Consider the following 22,327-nt stretch of genomic DNA (forward strand, 5'->3'; position numbering starts at 1 on the left):
TATCCTTAACATCCCTAGCCAAGTTTAATTCTAACTGGGCCTTACCTTTCCTAACCTGGTCCCTAGCCTCCCAGACAACATCCCTGTATTCTTCCAAGGCTGCCTGTCCTTGCTTCCACTTTTTAAAAGCCTCTTCTTTCCCCTTTAAGTTCCCTCCTTATCCATCCATGGAAGCCTCCTGGCCCTCCTGCTGGACTTCCTTCTAGTCAGAACACAACACTAAGCTTGTAGCATGTGATCCTTGAATATCAACTAACAGTCTTGGGCCCCCCACCCTCTAGGGCTTTATCCAAGGAATCTTACTCAGCAGGTTCCTGAAGAGGCTCTTTTGAAGTCTGCTCTCCTGAAGTCCAGGTCAGTGAGCTTGCTGCATGCTCTTCTCACTGGCATGAAGATCTCTAATTTGACCACCTTGTGATCGATATAACCAAGGCTGCCCCAGAGCATCACATTTCCAACAAGCCCCTCCCTGTTGGTGAGCATGAAGTCAAGCCTGGCACCTCTCCTTGTCAGCTCCTCTATCACTAAGAGAAGGCTGCAAGAACAGACATATAAGACCTAAAACTTAAAGGTGTAAGGCATTATGCATGTACTACTATATATTTATTTATTCCTATGGAGGTTTTAAATCCACCAAGGATAACCAAGTTTTGTTTTCAAAAATGGAAATTGGGACAATGATCAAATCTTCCACTATGCCCATAAAAGGAAAACAAGAGCAAGAACTGACACTGAACTTGTAGCTCTAGTGTTTTCCATAATCTAGATATTGAACATAATAGGTCAAATTTATTTCCAATATAACGTCAATGATCCACAGGAGTTACTGCTGGGACAGAACTGAGGCCATGTGTTAAATAGAATTTGAAAGCAGGTATTTATTTTTTGTTATTTTCAGAGATAACTATGTCAAAATATTTAATAACAACGCAAATCTATACCAGCTCACATACTTCTGGTAGCAGCTGCCAGGAAGCAAGAAGTGTATTATACACAGGTGCTGTAGCTTTAAACATTTTAACTGCATTCTTTGTACACAATGCACATGGAAACACTGGATTTCCTTCATAGGTAGGTCCTTCAGCAAGTAATTTTTCTTTCCCCACTGAAGAGAATGTCTTCTCACATGAAGAGAAACAGATATTTTTTAAAATAGTCAAATCAAGCTAAATACCCTAGAACACAACTTTTCCACAACTCTGCCCAACTCCAGCCTCTGCATGCTGCAGGAGAGGTATCACTTCCTTCCCTGATTATGCTGCATGCAGCCAGGCAGGAAGGATCCATGCTGAAAACAGCACCTCATTAGCAGGAAGAGGACACTGAGAGAAGGCTGCGGATTGAGAAAACTTCAGCAAGTCACTTCAGTAAGTCACATCTGCCACCCAGATTTTGTGGGGTGAAATACTGTCAAGCACAGTTGGATGTTTAACCATCCTGTCATTACTCTGCCTCCTGAAACTTAACAAGCTCGATTGTGCCAAGCCCCCATCAGAGGTACTTCTGGAGCACTGGGAAATTCAACAGAAGTGGCATATTTCAAGCCTAGATCTCACACAGAGGCTCCTCTCTGCATGAGGAAGATTTTTAATGAAAGATTTTTTTTTCTTTTCTAAAGACAATGGAAGCTGGTGGGCTGACTCAGTAAACAAAGCACAACTGTCAGCATATTTTAAAATATTAGTCACAAGCAAGTAGTCCATAAGCAGCAAGAATAATGTAGAGCAGTGTCCTAAGAATTGACTTTTCTAATATATAATATGGGATAGAACAAGCTTACACCTCTCCTTCATGGACATACCTGCATGTGTGTCTTCTAGTCAAACTTTTTTTTTTTTTATGCTTTTCAGTCCCCTGTCAGAAAAGTCAGGGTAAAATTGATCAGTGTATTCAAAGTTTTATGGAGGTTCAGAGTAGAAATCAAATAGGTACAAATTAGTGTCATCCCCCAAGAATAATATGCTCAGGAAAACAAACAATTTTGCTCAGCAAAATAAAAGAACCTTGGTGTGAGCTGAGACAGCCCATCCTATTGACAAGTCCTCAAGCACTTGACTGAGATTTCATTATTCCCGGTTTATGACAAATAAACAGACCAAATAATCTATGCATAAAAATTAAAGTATTACTAACCCCTAGGAACACCACCAATTAACAGAACCTTATACACATTACCACCTGACAAAATATGTGGTCAGCTGAAAATAAGACTGATCTCATAATTAAGCAATAAATATTCATGCTAGAGGTAAAAAAATGGCTAGAAAAGTTGGAAGGGACGAAGTGCCTTTGAAAGTATCAGAAAGATAGGTTCAGTGGATATTTGCTGTGTTCTTTTGCTCCTGTTCAAGTATAAATTTACAAAATATAGCCTATGTATCCCATGCAAGCCTGGGAATTAAAAGTGTTCTGCTGTGTTTGTGTCTCACTGAACTAGAAGCTATGTTCTAACTTAACCTGCTCATACCCTGTAGTCACAGGTGAAGAGTGGGGTTGAAGAATAGGGTGGATTGAAGAATGGCATTGACTGGAGAATAGGGCTGTAAATAAGTAATCTCAAGAACCTTGGGCTTTGTTTGCAACTACAGAGAAAACGAAAATTACTAAGATAAGCTTTGCCAAAACCACCTGGTGGTTACTGATATGACTGATCCTAAAACAAAGTGATGAAGAAATAACCACCAGGGGTCCAAAAGCCCACTACCACATCTTTGTATGCATACAGGAGGCATTGTCTAAGAAGTATGATGTAATGTATGTGATCTAATGAATATGTATGTTTAAGGACAATATAAGCCACATAAACCACAGCCTGGTTGATGCCTGGGAGAGACACGCTTGGAGGAGCTATCTCCTATGTCTCCCAGTGCCGCAATAAAGAATACCTGCTTCTTGACTTAAAATTTTGTTGGCGAGTTCCTGGAGTTTTCTCCAAATCATAGGTAAAGGGGAAAATATGAAGGGGAAAACGTTACCTTGCTCTGCATAGACCCTTTTACGTGGATTGCCACACTACACAAAATTCTAACTCTACAGTGTAGTCTGTTCTCACTGACTGCTTTTATACCACCTACTGGAGAGTAAGAAAGCTCCTTTCCCACTGTCTTTTTTTTTTTTTTATTCGAGGGGGGGGGGGGGGGGAGCAGAAGAAAACCACAAATTCTTCAGGTCAAAATCTAAGAACTCAGGGTCAAATGCAAAGAATTGGCAGCTTCATCTGGAATTTCAGTGTAAACAAAAGCAGAAAGCACCAGGGAGAGGCATTCTCAGTGAACCACTACTACCTGGTGTGAGTGGTAGGGTACCAACTCCTCCCAGAGAAGGCTCAATACTGAGCATGTGAATCCACATGTATGTGCTGCATGTTGCAGATCAACACCATAATTTAACAGCAGAAAGTTCAGCAGCAAGTCCAGCTGAAGGAACTCCCATCTCCTGCCTTGACTGTCATTCCCACCCCCAATTATACAGGCACAACTCTGTGGGGCCATTCTGCGACCCCAAACAGGGAACTGTTCCAGCTTTAAAAAGACTCCAGGAATAATGTATGCATTTATTTAATTCACAGCATGATCTCTCCAACTATTGTTCTGGCAGAACCAAAGGTGGAGTGGCACAGTGCAAAGGCAACAGGAATACCTTATGCCAGTATTGTTGACAAACATTTTGGATTGTGAAATACTGGCCTTAAGAAACTTTCTAAGTGCTCCAAGCATTGATATTTTAGATTTCCAGTGCCTGGTAGGTCTTAATATACACAGTTCAACTTTCACACTACTTTAGTCTCAGCAACATCTGCTTTATACCTTACCTGATAGTTCTAAAAGCTACCTGAATGCATGAGCTTTATGAACAGCCTGCACCAGCTACCCAGTCTCTTTACAGGTTGCCCAAATCCTAAGAGAGGTTCTACTACTTAGGTTTTACCTGCTAATTAATAAAAGCAGGGAATGGTAGAGACTTCCCAGGAAGACTCCGATTATGGGATGCTGGTAACATAAAAGTCTTAACACAGGCAGGTGGGACACAGGGAAAGACAATCTTGACAATTTTAGGAACACAAGCTAGCTTTCCCAGATCCAGTCTGAAAAGCAGCCCAGCAGGCAAGTAACACATTCAAAGCATCAAGTGGTTGCTTCAAGTCCTACACTGTAGTTGTGCAGAAAAACGCCCCAGGAAAAGAGCAGAGTGTTTCTCCTTCTCCCTCCATGAAAGGGATGCAGATTCACTGTCATTCTCTCATGGCTAACTCACAGTCAGGCAGGATGCCTTACAGTGAATAGTCTGCTCAACTATAACATTTTCAGGGCTAAGTTCAATTCCAAGCAGCACAAATACCACACAACAGATGACTAATGCTCCTGCTAAGCTAGTATGCAAAAGAGGAACCTTTCTTAAATAGGGTAACTGTGCAGACACAGAGAGGCCACCCTGCTCAGCTGTTTGGATATAAACATCCACCCTGGGACAGAATTCTAGATGCAAAATTGAGACTTCTTTTGTTCCTGCTGATTAGCTGCATGTGACTAGATGCCATTCTGAGCTGCATAATCCTCCACCTGCCTTGTTTGGTTGGAGTCTTGGCTCCCTTGACAAGACTCTTAAGTTGATTCCCTAGACCAGGTGTGTTAAATAACATCATCTTCATTTTTGAGCACCTAAATTTCCCTTCTTCTCTGCTCTGTTGGTTCAGCTGGGGATGGACAACAGCAGCACTGCTTTACATGGGAAAGTACGGTCAAAATAAGCAAAGGAATAGAACCCATGCAACTTCTGGTATCTTAACACTAGTAGAGGTAACTGAAGGTAAAGAAAGTACAGTATTAATACGATGGAAAATATACATCCACACAGGAAACAGCTTTTTCAGCTTCAATTTTAAGTCAACAAAAGTACATGATACAGGATTGAGCAAAATAATGTGCAAGTAGTTATGTAACCCAGCATCCTATGTAGCAGGAACACCAGTGCAGTTATACTCTATGACTCTCATCTAAAAATGTTCATTGCATCTACAAGCATTACTTAATTCCAAGCACCAAAATCAAAAGTTAAAGAAATTATTTCTTTAATAAAGACTTGAACTATTTAAATGTGATTATGTCCTTTGGGATATTTACCGATGTACATCAGATAGTTATACATCCTGTCACAAGAATTTCACATAATCACTAGGATTGGAGCTGCCCATGGAGCTCCAATCCAGGAGTAGTATTTGTTGTCTCAGTCTATGCACCTGTGTTTTTATTGTTACTTACTTGGTGTTAGCTGACTGTAACTGAATGCTAGTTTAGAGACTTGGGTGATAGATTATTTAAGTGTTGCAAATGTGAAGGAAGAAGATTTGTTTGGTGGTTTGGTCACAAGTTGTGAGGATGACTGGCCATCTAATGAAAAAAAGCATAGTGGAAAGGTTGGGAACAGAAGCCCTAGCACTCCAACCCTTACATTCTCTGCTCTAACTGAACTTCCTTTATTTCATTCCTCCTAACACACGTAAAAGACATTTTTATGATCCTCAACAACCAACATAACTGATAAATCACTGTCACATGAATGGTCTTACAAAATTAATTTTTTGTTTGTTTATGCATATAGTAGAGAAACAGTGAGTGCTTACCTAGCTATTCAGATGACAGCCTAAAGCCTGGTAGTACACAGCATATCTGGTTATTTTAGCAAAAAAGCTTTCAAATAAACCCACTGTATTTTTGTCTAATCTTTAAAACAGCTCCCTCTTCTGGAATATTCTTTTCATACTATGTTTAAGTACCATACTTCATTCCTTACCAGTTTTTCATTCTATTTGGTTCATAACACTCAAACCCAATTTCACTGTTAAGGTGCTTACTATGCAGTATGGCTGTGAAAGGAAGGAGAGACAGGTACCTTAAATTACAGCTCTTGAAAGAGTGGATAATTTTAATCAAGTATTAGATTACCTAAAGTTATCTATATACTTATCTTTACTACCTTACCCATATACTTATCTTTATTACCTTTTTAAAGGCTGCAGCAGCAGCTAGAGCAGACTGCCCAGGTATTCACACAGCCAAGAGCTGGAGACTTCACAACGTCTCAGACTAACTAAGCTCTCAGTAGGCAGAAATGCTCATGCCCAGCCCTAGCTACTGATTATATAAAGTAGCCAGGAATTTATGCTCCTTATTTTAGCATCTTAATTAGGTGTTTAATATTAGGCTGGATAAAACTGGGCCTTATAGTTCCTTTCTGAGCTAGGTGACATGGACTCATACTGACTCTATTAAAAAAAAAAAAAAACAACACAAACCCAGACCCAAAGCAAAACACAAGCAAAAAAACAAAAAAAAAAAAACAAAAAAAAACAACAAACCAACAGAAACCCAAAACAAACCACAGGAGAGCTCTGATAATTACAAAACTGCAGAGGTAAAAGATGAGGTAAGGTTGGACATTTTTCCTACTGCTGATGCTCTGGCACTATTCAGTCAAAAAACAAATGAAAACAAACCCCACAAACCACAAAACCAGAAGAGGAAAACAGGCAGCTTTTACTGCCTAAAGCATTCAAATAGAACAGGTTCTCAACTTTGTTTACAAAATTGTTGCTGGAGTTCATTCAGTGATTGTGAGAGCAGAGTATATAGAGCAGAATATGACCCAGAACCTACATATCCCCTTGCCCAAGAGGTAAAAAAAGTCTTCTTACCTCTTAAGCTAGCTGTCCATTGGAAGCAGCATTTGTCTTTCCTCCATCTGTACTTTAAAGGCAAACGGAGAACACTGCTGACTTAAAAAGTAGTGTCTGAAATGATGGGTGTGCCTTCCTTGAGTATCTCAAAATCAGAATTTGCTTCACAGCTTTGATCTATCTTCTTTTTATTGATCTAATTACACATTAAGTACCAAGATTCACATACAGGATTCTGGATTACATTCTGACCAACGCTGTCAGAAGCTACAAACTGCAACCTAATCTGCGGATACAATGAGTCCTTACTAGATCCTTACTAGTTCTTGTGGAAGAATGGTTACAACATACAGATTACATAGTAACAAGAGCATTTCATCACATGACTTTTGTGCAAACCAAAGCACATTCTAAAACCAATTGAAGAAAATTGGAGTAAGTATGCTTTACACAGTTTCTAGAATGAAGAAATAAATTCTTTTAATACTAAATAAACCCCTTGGTCTCAGGGGTGAGAGCAGACCTCTGAAGAACTATTCATACCCATGACTGCTGAGCAGAGTGAATAATAAATAACTTTAAAAAAGCTATTTTATTAGGAACTAAAAAAAAAAAAAACACAAATAAACAAAGCTTCAGGAACATATCATTAGTTTTAGTACAAGTAATTATTATAGAGTGATCCTTAATATAACTTCTCTCATGCAAATGTTGAGGGCGACAAAAACAGCAGATGAAGACAAAGCCAGACAATATAATGAAAGCTTTTCAGAGTCCCTAGATTACAGACAAAAATAGAGCTTCAAAGACTTTAAAACTAACAGGAAGTCTCACTTTAAAGACCTGTCATAACCCAAGCAAACTGTTTATACTATCTTAACTGCTGAAAAATACTCAAGTACTCTCCAAGTGACAACAGTCTTGTTGATGTAAGTGCATGTAACTACTCCTAGGAGAAGATGGGAATCCAAGCCCCCACTTTCTCTTGTGCAGAAAACCAGAAGCAGCTCCTGACTCAAAGAATTAGCTCAGGAGATGAAATCTTTCTACTTCAAAAAAAAGTGTCTGGTTAAGTTCTCATAGGCCTCAAATATGATCAAGTCACTGCATGAGTTGGTAAAATAAGGTGATCCAATAACCCAGCAGCAATCCAACTGCAAGCAGGCAGATCAAGAAACTTGGCAAGCACAGGGAATACTCTGCATGCATGCCGAAGAACCAAATTCTGAAATCATTTCTGTATATTAATGAAACTTGTGTAGCAAGCTTTACCACACAAAAAAAATCTTATTTACATTATATATTATCAACCATGAACTAAGCTTCCCAAGTACAAGACCGTAAATAACAAAATTTAACTATCTAGTTTACAACAACGGTAACAAAAATTACAAAGCCTGGAATGAAGGTATTGCAATGCACTCCTGCACTGAAATGCAAAAAAACCTTGATGTACAGCAAAACTTCACGAGCCAGACAGCACAGTGGTTTTAAAATTTGTACTGTATTTATTTACAAAGTTAAATGTTTCATGAATACACAGACACAAATAGACAGATACTCTTAAAAAACAACATATTCCATTACACTTTGCGGATCCTGGTTTTCAATGAACCCAAGCAATGTTAAACATTGCTGTAGCAGATTTTATACTTCACTGCTAATTTTACACTAAACAAACATTGCAAAAGGGAAAATAGACCTTTACGACATAAGAGGAAAGAAAATAATTCCTGTCCTTTCCATAATACCTACATTTCCAGAAAACCATGGGCCTGATCCTTCAACTGTACACATTTAGTTTTACTCAAGTGAATCTCATAGATTTTAATAGAAAAGAATTCATATGAAGAAAAGGCAACAAATGCATATATTCTGGACTGAGGAAAAATTGGTCCTCTTACACACTAATTACATCAGTAAATACATTATTACTCCTATACAAAGGGTTTGCTTACACAAGATAAAAACGTTATGGATCAAAAAAGTGCACATTAAACAGTTCAACTACTATAATAAGTTTACAAAGACTGCCATTAATAAAAACATTAGGTTGTCATAGTTAAACGGGACTGAGCCCCGCTACACGTTCTGCATCCCAACTGCTTCAAGCAGTGAGCTCAGTCCTCAGGAGGCAGAATCTTTCCTCATTCAAAGTCAATAGGAATTTCGCCACTGATATTGGAGTAGAAGAATGTTTTGCAGTTGGTTTCATTCCTCTCCCTCCATTTTTTATATTTCTTTTAAGGAAACGGAAAGCCAGACTATAGAGAGAAATCCTCCCCATTATGAAGAAATCTGACTACAAAAACACAACTGAAAAAAAAAGTATATAGAATTTATTTACAAATCTCTTGCAACTTTTGGATTCCAGCAGAAACTGAGAATTTTATCTTTCTCTTCAATACCTATTCCCATGCCTGTTTTGTTTGATTACACATAAACAAAATCATATGCATGAATTTCATTAAGACTGGAAAAATACATACCAGAGCAGTTTAATACACAGAACAATGTATCATATACAGTAGGACTAACCATGTTCAGTCCAGATCACTGAATATTTGGCTATGTATACTCTCCTTTTTGAGCGAAAGTTGCCCTTGCCTGGATATTCCTTTCCTTGACTTGTACCAAGCTATACTTCTGTCCCTCTCTACTCCATTCCATAAAGAATCCCAACTAGGGATACATGCTTTTTAAGTGTGAAAATTGCTGGACTGCAGAAGGGCTCCACATTTCCTACTCGGGAAGTTATAAAAGCACAAGGGGAATGCTGTCTAATCCTGTTTAGGTACACAAACACGTTGCCAGATGACCCAAATATCTAGATCTGTCCTAAGGCTGTGTTGGCAGATTAGACTCCCCTTCAAGGCTATCAGTAGGGGAAAAAAACATCTAATTTATGAGAAGCAAAACTGCATTATCTTATGCCAGGTCCTAGTCAGTTCCCTGCCAGCCACAGCAAGGAGCTTGGGTAATTTGATTCACTACTGAATTTGGGTACCTAAAAATGAAGATAGCATTATTTTGGTTGCTGTGTTTTTAATTGCTTTCTCAGTGAAAGAACTTCCAGTTTGTTACCAACATAAATCCAAAATAAGAGCAGAATCATAAACCTGCTACTTGCAGAAGTTTGCAGACTGTGACAGAAGCACTCTGAATATTTCACTGATGTCTATTTCTGGTCTCTAACTCATGCAGTTAATGTAAAACGTTATCAAGGAGTCCTCACAGAAGTGTGCTGCAGGAAATAAGCTCCATACAGCCCTGCCACTACATTAGCTTGCATGAAAAGTTTCTTGTGATTGAATATAGAGCCCATTAATGGCAGACCTCTTACAGTTCATTAACATACTTCATGAATTTAGGACTTCATTAATTTTAACATATGCTAAATGAAAAATGAAAGTTTATAGCTTTCTTTGTAAGATGACCAGATTTAAATGTAACTTGAATTTGGTGAACACTGTATAAGGCTTGCAAATTCATATGCAAAAATCAAAGCAAAAAACCCACTACTATAAAAAAAAAAAAACACACTTTAAAAAAATTCCTGGATTCAGAATTTTTCCTTAATGTTCATCTTTCAGTTGGCACACAGCTGATATTGCACTATCACTTCAACGTGCAAGAAATAAATGGAGAAAGAGCAATGGAAACAGAACAAAACAAAAAACCCAATGCAGTCAGCAAAACATCAGCAACAAGTAAATGAGACATCCTTATCTCTGAGTTTTACCTTACAGCAATGTTACAAATACAGATAACATCAGTAATCAAATACAACAAAAAAGTTTCACCATTGCAATACTATTATTTTAGGGGGGCTATATGCACAAGACAAATCCTACCACCTCTCTAGAGAGATTTTTGAAATTGAACATACCCTTCCCAATAACCGCACTTGCAGACTTAAACAAAAAAATTCCTTACCAGGAATAATCATGAATAAGAGCCTGGGTAGATTTTTACTTTCATCTTTTGAGAGGTCTTTCCAGGGCCCACACTTTAAGACATGGGTAGCAGCTCCGCAACAGTAGATAAATTCTTCATGTAATGGGACTGGCTCTTCTGACAGGGACTTCATGTTTGCTATTAGAAAGAATAAGATACTGTTAGATCAGAAAATATTTTTATAGCTGTCTCTTTACTATTATCACTTCTCATAGAGTAATTTCAGAAACCCTGGAACTACCCACCCCAAACAGCTGTCATCTCCAGTAAACAGAGGCCCGATTCAGTATTTGATGTTTGAATAGGTCTTAGAAGTCAATACCCACTACTACTATATGACAGAAAGGATCTTTCTGGTTTTGTCACAGAAACATAAAGGTAAAGAACTGGACAGTAAGATCTATTCTACCTTGAAGGCAAATTGTTTAAAATTTCTTATTCACACTCACCAACAAGATTTAGCTGAAACCTATTTGACCATTGAATAAATACCAAACAAACAGAACTACTGCATGAATGTCTTCGCAAGTTTACCTCAGGTATGGGAGCACCGTATCACTTAAAAACAACAACCCAAAAAAACCTCAGCAAAACCCAACTGGAATAAAACCCAGAACAAAATACTAGGGACCAAAAGAAACATGCTAACTACTAGACTACCTTCCAGCACTAGGTGGGCTCATAATTTTTAGTGGTGCATAACTTGCATCTCTAGAGATTTTCTAAGGATCAAAGAAGGGGTCCATCAGTTAAACCCAATCAAGATTTGATCAATTCAGGCAAATATTTATGCTCACCTTTTTAACTTTTCTTAAAGTATTTGGTTATCTGAATGAAAACAGTATGTGGCCAAATAAACAAGGCATGTTCATTAGTTCGTGTGTCTTCCATATATGAAATTATTAAGCTATTGCTTTGGAACTGGCTGATTGACCGAACTCCCATATCCTTCCTTCAGTAAAAAAAGCTACTTCATCAAGTGACTACTTACAAATTAAAATGTCATCAACGTGAATTACGACATGTACAAGCATCTGCACAAATAACCATTTACCAAGCACACATGTAGTTACCAAACACAGTCAGAAGCCCTTGCTGAGTATGATCACACATGCACATCACTCACAATGGTGCCTGGTAAGTCCACAAAGCTGTCTGTATCAACTTCAAGGGCTTTTTAAGCTCTTCAGAGTATTTCTAATCTTTTAAGAACCCCATTTTAGATTTCTGAAGCAACAGACCTAGATTAAATAGACTTGAAAAACTTGGATAAATTACTACAGGAAAGACTATGCATTCTTTATCCAATACATTGAATCACAGACCAATACATGAACATCTCTAATGGAAAAGCTATCCAAATTAAATATTTTCAATTTAATTAAATTTTAATTCAAGTTTAAATTAAAAAACAGGTAATGCAAAATAGACAGTTAATGTTTTATTTTGAATTACCAAGTACCACCTTGAAAAAAATTGAGTAAAATACAAATAGAAAAATGCTTCTGGAGGGAAGGGTGAAGTGTTGTTTAATACTTTCAACTACAACACAACTGTCTGGATGAAGCTTCCCCCCCCCCCCCCATCCCTAACCTCACCTCCCCCCAAAAAAGTTCATTTAATACCAAAGGAGACCTCTTTACTACTTCATTCATTATTCATCATGTAATCATCTTTAACTTACAGTGACTGGAGCGTAAATAATTGAAATTAATTTTGTCAAACTATAATAAGTTATATTTTTGAATACATTATTCCTGCTTTTATTTCTTCATTATTCAAAGCTGAAATAAGGCAAGAGCAGCTCTGACAAAGAAACGCAGTTACATCAACAACCAAAGTAAACATTAAGCTTGGCATCCCTTTTCTGAGGTGTTTACAACACAAGAAGCAAAATAACAAGTCCTTACATAAGAAATCAGGTTTTATAGAAAGTTTCTCTCATGAACCAATAAAATCAGTTGTAAAGTTTAACTTTAACTACTCCAACTGGAGTTTGCAACATAAGGTCATAAATTAAGCAATGAAAAAATACATAATGAGAACTTAGACATGCACTTGCACTTACAAACCAACATATACAATTAGGTTTTTTACTACTGATCTGGACTCCACCTACTGTCATTGTTTCAGGTAAGAATAGATGGAAACATCCACAAGAAGAAAATTACTTCTGCCATATCACTAAGTCTCTTCAAAGTCATCCTTGGCTCAAGGGACTCCAAAGTAAAAGAATGATAGTCCAACTAAGTTTCCTTTGCATATACTGTGCTTAGTTATGTGACTGTCCTGATAGCACATTAACTGCTCCATCCTACACTATTACTTGGACTTGCCATTTTATTAGAAAGACAACTTGGGAGTAATAAAATTGTCATTCAAAACAGTGTTTAATGAAGGAATTGTCACAAACTCGATCTAGAACTGCACAATGTAACTTGAGTCAGAGGACTGATATTTGGCCTACAGACTATGTAAGCACAAGACAGGACAAACAAGTTGCTGTACTTTATCTGACAAATAATGTTGAAGCAGAGATGCAACGGTAATCACAAGGGCAAATGTAAGTTGCATAAAACAGCGGTGTAACATACAGGAGAAAAGACTGTTGAAGTAGATTTGACGTACGAGATACCACAAAGCCGTAAGATATACATCCCAGGGTGTCCAGGGCCCTTGTTGCTTGGAACGTCTAAAGGTCCTCCATTTGCCATTGCAACTTTACCACTCAGAAACATGTAGCACTGGAGTCATGGCAAGCATAAGTAAATTCAGGGAAGTTTCCCTGGTGTAGCTGAGAATCCCCTGAGGCTTCATACAATACCAGGAACTATAAATGTACCGAAAAGGAAAAAAGACATGACATTCTAAAAGTGGAATACATTTTATCAAACACATTTCAGCACATGGTGAAAGAGGGCCTACATATCATGTCCTGTCAATCTATTTAATAATACCCAGATTGTAACTTCCACTTTCAAAAAAGAGCTACAGCATCACAAAGTATTTGTGAAGTGTTCAGAGCTACCAAAATGAAAATGACCCCAAAACACCAAGTTTGTTTTGCTTTGGTTTTTCTTCAAGTAACTTCATAAGCTTAACTAAGGCCAGGTATCCCACAGATTACAAGAAAGTGATAGCTATGCTGTTAGCAAGTCCCCAGTTTCCCCGTTAAGATGCAGACATGATGATAAAACAAATAATGCTAATGATCTAAGAAGAAATGAGCAAGAAATTATTGCTTAAAGAAACAAATGCACTTAAGGAAGTAATGATGGTTTCCTTTGCATGAAAATGAATAGGATGCCATAATCTGATGCAATACAGGGTATTTTCCAGAGCAGAAAATGGGATTCTGTGAAAATTTTTAGTCCCAAAGGAAGAAAAAAATTGTTTATTTGCACACAGTATTGAGATATACTGGACAAATTAAGTAACTTCCACAGACAGCTTTCCCTCCAAATACTGCATTACAGTAATGGACCCAGAGTAAAATCTTGGGGAGTTTAAAACTGAAAACTCATGGAGGAATAAACAGGAAGTGGCAGACAGGAATAACAGGTGGATATAACAAATATCCTTTAAATATATGTTCTGAGATTAGACTACAATGTTAGTAAAACCTTGGTCAAATAAAGATAGAATATTTATGTGAGAGAATATAAAAAGCTGCTTCTTAAGTACAATGTCTTCATGGTAAAGGAGGTTTCCATGGACAAAACTATGCCAGGTCCCTTCTGACCAGCAAATTTCACAGAAACAGCAGACACATGTCAAAAGAATCTTGTAAATTAACTTTATCAGCTGCCTGCAGGAAAACCAGACAAAAAGCAAAATTCTACACTAGAAAATCAAAGAGGAATAAATCACAGTTTGGAATGGACAGCATAGAAAATTGTCACAAATACGGTAAAATCTGTGAAGTATGTATTTTGTGTAGTTGTTTATTTGAATATAGACTATGTTGAACATCAGTATTTTGGGAGCCACTGGGCAAAACTGAAACATAACACCATGGTTACAGACTGGGTTACAATCTTGCTGAAGTTAGAGGTGGGAATGATATACCTGATGAATGAGAGTCCATCATGCTAAGGTTTGGATGCAGAGGAAAGAAACATTAGTTGCCTTCAAACTTCAGCACATACCACTACCCGGAACAGAGCACATTAAAAACTGAACAGACATGTGAATTACATGGGAGAAGATTTAATACAGCCTTTCACAAAGGACTGTTTCAATAAGAGAAATAGCAGAATACCTGCAAAAACAGTGAAAGAACAGATAACCAAGGACACATGCACAAGGAAGAAATTAAAAATGGTACTGAGAGAGAAAAAACATGCACAAATAGGTTTGCTTGTCCTCTAAAAAAACAAACGCTCACTAAAGAAACATGACTCTTCTTTGCCATTTGATTCCTACTATCCATAGGGAAAATGAGAAGTGTGCATCTTTTCAAAAGAGAAAAGGTCAAAGAAATATTTGACTCTGCAACTGCATGTTCTATATTCTTATTTTTTCTTCTAAGACAACAACAACAAAAAAGGCAAAGAAACAAAAAACAACTGCAAGTCCCATATTTCTTTTGGACAAGCATTTAAGTCATAGAGGTAATCTGGACAATATTCAATGAAACACAAAAATTCAAGAATTTAAAGTAATGGTAACCTATATATGCATTTAAACCACAGTACCCAAAACTTAAGCATTTGAATAAGCTTCCATCTTGCAGCAGCAATAAGGACAGGCAAAAGCAGTAAAAAGCAACTACTGCTTCATCTTATGTTAAATACCTCCTTTTCCACCTCCTATGAGAACAAGATTCACTACTCAGTGGAGAGCACTACTCTTTCTTTGTTCTTATTAAGTAAGGCAAAGCTCAAAGAGCATAATGAATACTAGCAAGAAGCAGATATCAAAGCAGGAAACTATACAGCAATCCAATTAGCATCATGCTGTCCTTGATTTGGCTTCCCCCATCCTTTGCTGTGCGGTTCAGCATGAATCTCCTTATGGAACTACTCCTCATTTCTGTATGTTTCTTCCGTATCTCCATGTTTGCTGTTCTCCTTCAGCCTAACACATGCTCTGAATTCAAAACACTTTTTTCTTTTCTTCCTGCTTTATTATTTCAACTTGCATGTGTTCTTACTTCAACTGTTAATCTCTCCTTTAACTTAATGCTCTAGTGACTGATGGTTTTCTTGCTTTCCAACAAGGACGTAATTACTTTAAATACAGTAGACCAGTTTACTAGTCACAACAGCATTCTCCACTTATCTATCAACCTGTGTTTGCTGCTTACCACCTCCTTATTTTTTTCTGCAGCAGCTTTACGTTCTGCTGTTCATTTACTAACCTAAATGGACTAGGAAGGCACTGCTGCAAGCAGAGACATGAAAACAGACTGTATGCAGCTCTGTGCAAAAGGCAAGGGAAATCAAACAGGAGAATCAATGAACAGGAGACATAAATGAGAGACTACAAACAATAATACCAGATGGCATCAGATCCCTACCTAAGTCACTACAGTAATATTAATGTGAGGCCTGGAGCCCAAGTCCTTCCCAGTAAGAAGCAATGAACATGTTCATCATTGTGCTCACCAAGTGGACAGGACAGTGAATTGAACCGTCAGGCTGGAGAAACTAGTGCAGTAGGCAAAAAGTTCCTCCCAGAACCAGTGCCGCAGGAAGGCTGGCACACGCCAGAGCTCTGACACACAGACCTACAACTCCAGTAACCATGCTGGAAACACTCCTAGCTCATTCCTCAGAACAAGAGTAACCATTGAAGTATCACTGTTTTGCTCAGGGACCCAGCTTCTCCCATCAAGATAAGGCTGCAAAACCCTGACAACACATGACCACATATAACTTACACACATGACCAAAGCCTGTGTTCATCTCGGGTACAAATAATAATCTAGCTATCATCTGATACTCATTTCCAATAAATGATGCAATTTTTTTTGAGGGGTAAAATTTCATGGGTTGCATTTCCACAATAATTTTTTTATCAGTAAAGGTTTTGTTGTTTGTTTTTTGAGCGTTTTTTGGTTTTTGGTTGGTTGGTTTTGGGAGGGAGGGAGTTAAACTTTGGTGGGTTTGTTTTTTTATTTGAGTAAAGAATCTGTCTAGACAAAGGACAATGGGAACAGGATCTAAACAGAAGCAGGAGATGAGACAGGAAAAGAACCAAAAGAACAGCATGGCTACTGACAGCTGCAGGAGGAAGCAAAGATACTGAGGAAAGAAACAAGGATACTGACAGGAGAAAAACTGCCATACTTGGAATTCTAGCATTTCTGGTTAGACGTTGTTTTGACACATCAGGATTACCTAACACATGATAGATAACAAGGCACTTACCACACAGTGCACAGCTGCCTTAAGTGGCTGAGCAATCCTAGCTCGGTATGTAACAGTTCTCATTCATTTCACTAGTTGACTATTCTCCGGCTACTATTCTGGTGTGAAAACTTGAATTTGTTTCAAAATTAAGACACTGTTAAGCTCAGACCTTACATATTACTCATCTGTTTCCTTTTATAAATATTCTTTTTTTTTCAGAATTACTTCCTTCAGTGTAACCTGTTTACAAACCTTACTGGACATCTAAGTGTTATCATTCAAAGTGTAAGCTGGAATCAAATTTAGTCAAACATTTTGCTAAAAATTCATAGTATTACACAGTGGTTTGTCAAGAGCAGAAAAAAAAAACCTAGTTCTATTGCTATTAAGAGCATGTCAGATTTAAGCAAGCAAAAACTACCTGTCCTCCATAATCTGTACAAATGGATGCACAACACCATTAAGATTAAACCTTGAAATTCTGCTCTTAATACTTGGTAAATGTAACCTAGATGTTAACTGAAATGGGGACCACCCCTTTTTCCAGACAAAGTACCCTCACTATAATAAATCACAATAATGGAAAAAAAAAAAGTAATTCAAAAGAAATCAAAGCTATCAATAAAAATCCTGGTAACAGAAGTGCTATTAGGAAGCTTTAGAGTAAATCTTCTCAAATTTTCTGGCAAGTTCTTTAGCTTGGCAGTCATACTGGGAATTTTGCTTTACTTTAACCCTTAAACAATTTATTGTAATTGCCTTTGTGAATCACATGAAGCAGATAAATTGGTAATAACCAATTATTGTCTCCTCTAATTTAAAAAGTAGGAAATACCAACTAGAAGTAGCAGAAAGATCATTTAAAACCAACAGAGGTGCCTCCCAAGTTAGTGGGTTATCTGACCCACAGACCTACTTGAGGCTGGATGTTGCAAACACTAGAGTTCCACATGGGTTAAATGCAAGGATGAGCTGGTGCAGAAGAAATCCACTGTGGAACATCAAGTTTTTAATACATATCTTCCAGAAAGTTCCTGAGCTGCACTTCTTTGCAGGCTGAGTGGATACTTAGAGAGTGGGACTAGGTTAAGAAGAATCATACACAGTTGCCTCTTTCATGGCATCTGTTCATGGTACTGTCAAAGATTCTTGAAAAATCACTGACTTCAACTGCTTTTACTCAATCCTTGTAGTACACGCCTTAATGGAAAATGTTAAAAGTTACTGCCATCACTTACCCAGCTCTGTAAATGTACAAACACTTCCCTCACTGGCGTCATAAGCAAGTACCACTAGAAATTAGGGAACTGCAATAATCCTAAGCAATAATTGAAGGTGTCTAGTCTCCAAGCCGCACAGAATATAAAGTCATATCCAGATTCTGCAACATGTCCATTCAGATGGACTCTCAAACCTTAACTGGATATCGTAGAGTTCCAGAGGGCCAGGTGTATACTGCACCATAAAAGATAAGGGCCTGCATCATTGAACGTACTCAAGTCTTCTGATGCAACTGCTTTATATCATACTTAAATCGAAAGAAAAGAAGCTGCTTCATCATTTTTGCAAAAGCAAAGTGTTACCAATAAGAAAGCCCCCAACAACTGTCATGCCTCAATGGTGCTTCATCATTATCTTAATTTCTTTAATGATACATTTCCATGCCAGGATTTACACCGCTTCCTAAACCTGCTGCTTACCTCCTGTCTGGTACAGGCATTTTCCCTCTTTTGTAGCAGCAACCTTCGAGCCTGTATTTCCTAACAGTGATGATGCTGTGGGACCAGCACAAAGGACAAACCTAACAGACAGAGTTCCTGAAGGAGGGTGTGCACACCTGCTAGACACTGCTTTTCCAAACCAATAATTCCTCTATTAAAAAACACTTCACTTGTAAATCTCATATCACTTTTAAGAATTTATATTATTTCCCTCATTTATAGGCCCTTCAGGCAACAGACATTTTCTTCCTGCGTGTTAACCTGCAGGTTAGAAAACGAGCATCAGCCAGCTCCAAGAGATGCTTCACAGGAACAAGGGCTGACATAGAGAAAAAAAACATTACAAGTAGCATCACCGCAGTTATCTCCTGGAAAAGGAGACCTGGTTAAGACTAATTTCTTGAAGTCTCTCCTCCCAACCCAAAGAAAAATAAGCCAGAGGAGTATGACCAAAGTACTGCTTACCACATGGGCTGTATTACTCCACCCTTAATCCTACGCCTAGAAATCATTAACATTACGAAGTAAACACGGTTCTGTGTACCTGAGTTCCGCAGAGCTGTTACACAAGGCCCAGGGGGACACTTCACCCCTCAGCGGGGCGCCGTGCCCGCCCCAACACTGGGCTACCGGCTGCCGCAGTGCACGGCACCGTTGGGTGTCGCCACCTGGTTCGGCGAGGCTCGTTCACAACTCAGACCCGTTACCACTCGTCGGGCAGGGGATGAGAAGGGAGGGGAGTACCCCGCGGAAGCCCTGGGGGGGACGGCCGGCCTCGCCACCGCCCGCCCTCCGCGGGACACAGCCCCTCATGCTGTCCCCGTCCCGCCCGGCGCCCCGAGGCGGCGGAGAGCGCAGAGACCGCAGCGCCGCTGAGGCACATACCTTCTCCCTTCGCAGGCTCCCCGGCACCCAGAAGAGCAGCAGCAGCGATGAAGCCGCCGGCGCCAACGACGTCTTGCCCAGACCGGGCGGAAGCAGGCGGCGAGGCCGTACGGCGCGGCGGCGGCAGGGGCGGGCACGGCCAAGCCGCTCCTTCCGCCTGAGCCTCGCTGGGTGGGCTGAGGAGAGCCCCGCCTCCCGCCACCACCCCGCTCTGAAGGGGTAGTGGTCGCTTGTGCCCCGTGAGGAGCGGGTTTTCTTTTGGGTTGTTGTGTTAGTCTGAGTTGTGGCCTTTGCCGCCGCCCCAACCCCCGGCGAGGGAACCAGTGAGACCGGCACTAGCCGCCGGCGAGGAAAGGGGGGAGCAAGAGCCGGGTTCCCCCGGGGCGCACCTCTTAGGGATTACTTTAGGTTTCTATCATTAACGCTTGCCCAAACCTCACAGTTTCTTTGGGAATTCTGGCAAAGAAAAAAATAAAGTATTTTCAACGAGCAAAATAAGGTGAGATGCTTACAGAAAGCAGAGAAAGCGGCAGCAGAAGGACACACTTGCCCTTCCACGTGTTTGATGTTGCTTCTAAATGAGGAAGCTGGACCTGAGCACCTGGAGTAACCACAGAAACACAAGCTCCGCCCCCCCCCCCCCCCCTCCAAGAAAAAAAAAATCTGATTATTAACTTCCAAAGATATGAAAAGTAGTAGTGAATCGTTTCTCAACCCACCAGGATCCTGCTATGGTGCCTGTATGTTCATTAAATAAGTGAAAGGATCCCAGGGAAGAAAAGGCTGTAACGAAAAAAATCTAAGACCCATGCTTGTCAAAGAGGTCCTTAGGCAGGTTTTCATGCTGAACACTGCTTTTTAGAGAAAGGTGTTGAAGAAGCTGTTTCCAATTGAAATCATGGTAGAAGGTAAACAGAAAATAAACTGAATAATAGGAAATTGGCAACTTCAGATGGTGTTTATCCAGGAGTTATGGAGGGACTCGGGCATGAAACACTTGGACTGCTGGATGTGCCATGTAACCACGTGCTACAGATGGCATTGGAGCACTGCCTGGAGCAACCAGTGAGTGCTGCCTGTTGCCAAAACCTGAACTGCTCCAAGAGGAGCCCCTAAGATCAATGGTATGTTGATCAAATCAGTGGGAATAATAATGAAGACAAGAGCCAGTGAACAGGAATAAGAACGATGCACCAGAGAACCATCAGCATCATTTTTCATGGCTCATCGTGGCTCAGAAGTCTGTGTGAGTCTCTGGAAGAGCCAAGTGACCATACCTGGCCACAGTAAACTGGGTCAATTAACTTGGATTTCCAAAAGGCGTTTGGGCAAGAGCTGTTGTCAAAGGTTCTTCTAAGGAAGAGTCAGTGGTTGTGAGGTAAAGGTTAGAGCCTTCAGATGGATGGACACCTGGTGAAAAGTAAAGGTAAGAATCAATTATGATCTTTTTCAATGGATTTTTTTAACATGTAGGGTTGTAGAGGAATTTGTGTGAACATAGTCATAGTCTTTTAAATATAAATGTAAATAGTCTGGTAAAGGGAGGATAGCGTAGTAGTAAAACCTGTTGTTCATATTGAGTTGTTCAGGTTAGTAAATGTAATTGTCAGGTTGAGAAGGACCTTTAAATTCCTAAGGATAGCAGTAAAATGATAGACGTGTTAACACATGAGCTAAAACTGAGTGTTTAGATGGAATAAAAGGCTCTTAACAAATGATTGCAGTTCATGAGTGAGACCTTGGAGTCACAAGAGATGCTGTATGAAATCTCAGTGCTTAGTGCTTCTGGCTGTCAAAGCCAAGTAGGATTTAGTAACCATTTGGAAATGAATACCATAATTCTCCCTCTGTAATGGTGATGTATTCACTGCTTTGATGAGGTCTGCACCCACCTCTCAGAAAGGGCACAGTGAAGCTACAAAAGATCTGGAAAGATGTGACAAAGTTTTTCACAAGCCTGAAATTCTTCCATGGAAAGCACTAAGTAAAATGGAATTCGTAAGACAAGCTGATGGGAGAAGTATGTTGGGGAAATAATGACAAAAGCCTATACAATGGTTTTTGAAACCAAGTCAAATGGAAAGTAATTCTTAATTGTAATTTCTACTGCAAAACCTTTTCAGTATAAGCTAGCTATTTGTTGTTTCTGTCTCGTTATTTGTAATGTGCTTTTCTTGGTAGGTATTCTTTGTGAATTACAGCTAAATTTATTGATTACAGACCATCTGGGTGTTGAGTGTACTGAACAAAATGAAAAATGAAAGTAGAGGTTAATCAAACCAATGTCTATGCTAAAAATCCAATAATACTGCAGAGGAATGTAAATCAATAAAGCAGGTGAAATGGATGTTTTGAAGGAGGCATGTTTTGTTTAATAGTCTATTATCTTAGCTCATCACTTGCATAGCCTCTGTGTACTCAAAGGTGACATTAGACAATCATTCCATTCATCTCCATAACTGATTTTTAGATATGAGTTTTCATCACTTACAACCTTCACATAAGGGGAAAAATCTTCATAATCCCTTAAAATCATCAGTTCTCCAATTTCTGAACTTATTTTTTAAGGTAAATTTCCATATCTGATGTAGGAATCAAAGATTTTGAATCTTTGCAGCATTCAAATCTTTCTTCAAAGATTCATTGACATTCAATCTGGAGAATGTATTTTCAAATGACAAAGTGTTCCTGATTTCTGCTTCTATAATTCATAAGTTTATTAGTGAAGTGGAACA

The 22,327-nt window shown here is 39.0% G+C and overlaps 1 protein-coding gene across 3 annotated transcripts in view; it reads right to left on the minus strand.

Annotated features, from left to right (window-relative positions):
* The window catches only part of LDAH (lipid droplet associated hydrolase), a 130,379-nt gene extending 110,627 nt beyond the window's left edge, over window positions 1-19,752 (minus strand). The window contains exons 1-2 of one of the 3 annotated variants that reach the window (XM_061460909.1): window positions 19,593-19,752; window positions 10,610-10,768 (exon numbers count right to left, since the gene is read on the minus strand). In XM_061460909.1, the coding sequence (XP_061316893.1) occupies window positions 10,610-10,763 (154 nt within the window). In that variant the 5' untranslated portion in view covers window positions 10,764-10,768; window positions 19,593-19,752. Of the gene's footprint in view, window positions 1-10,609; window positions 10,769-11,427; window positions 11,947-19,592 lie in introns of those variants that run through there. The other 2 variants (XM_061460906.1, XM_061460907.1) reach the window with 2 other exon arrangements.
* Window positions 19,753-22,327: the final 2,575 nt, after the last annotated feature.

The sequence above is a fragment of the Pezoporus flaviventris genome, unplaced genomic scaffold (assembly GCF_033815535.1).
Source record: "Pezoporus flaviventris isolate CSIRO_AGI_PZ_B2104156 unplaced genomic scaffold, CSIRO_AGI_Pfla_v1 ptg000031l, whole genome shotgun sequence".
Classification (NCBI taxonomy): Eukaryota; Metazoa; Chordata; class Aves; order Psittaciformes; family Psittacidae; genus Pezoporus; species Pezoporus flaviventris.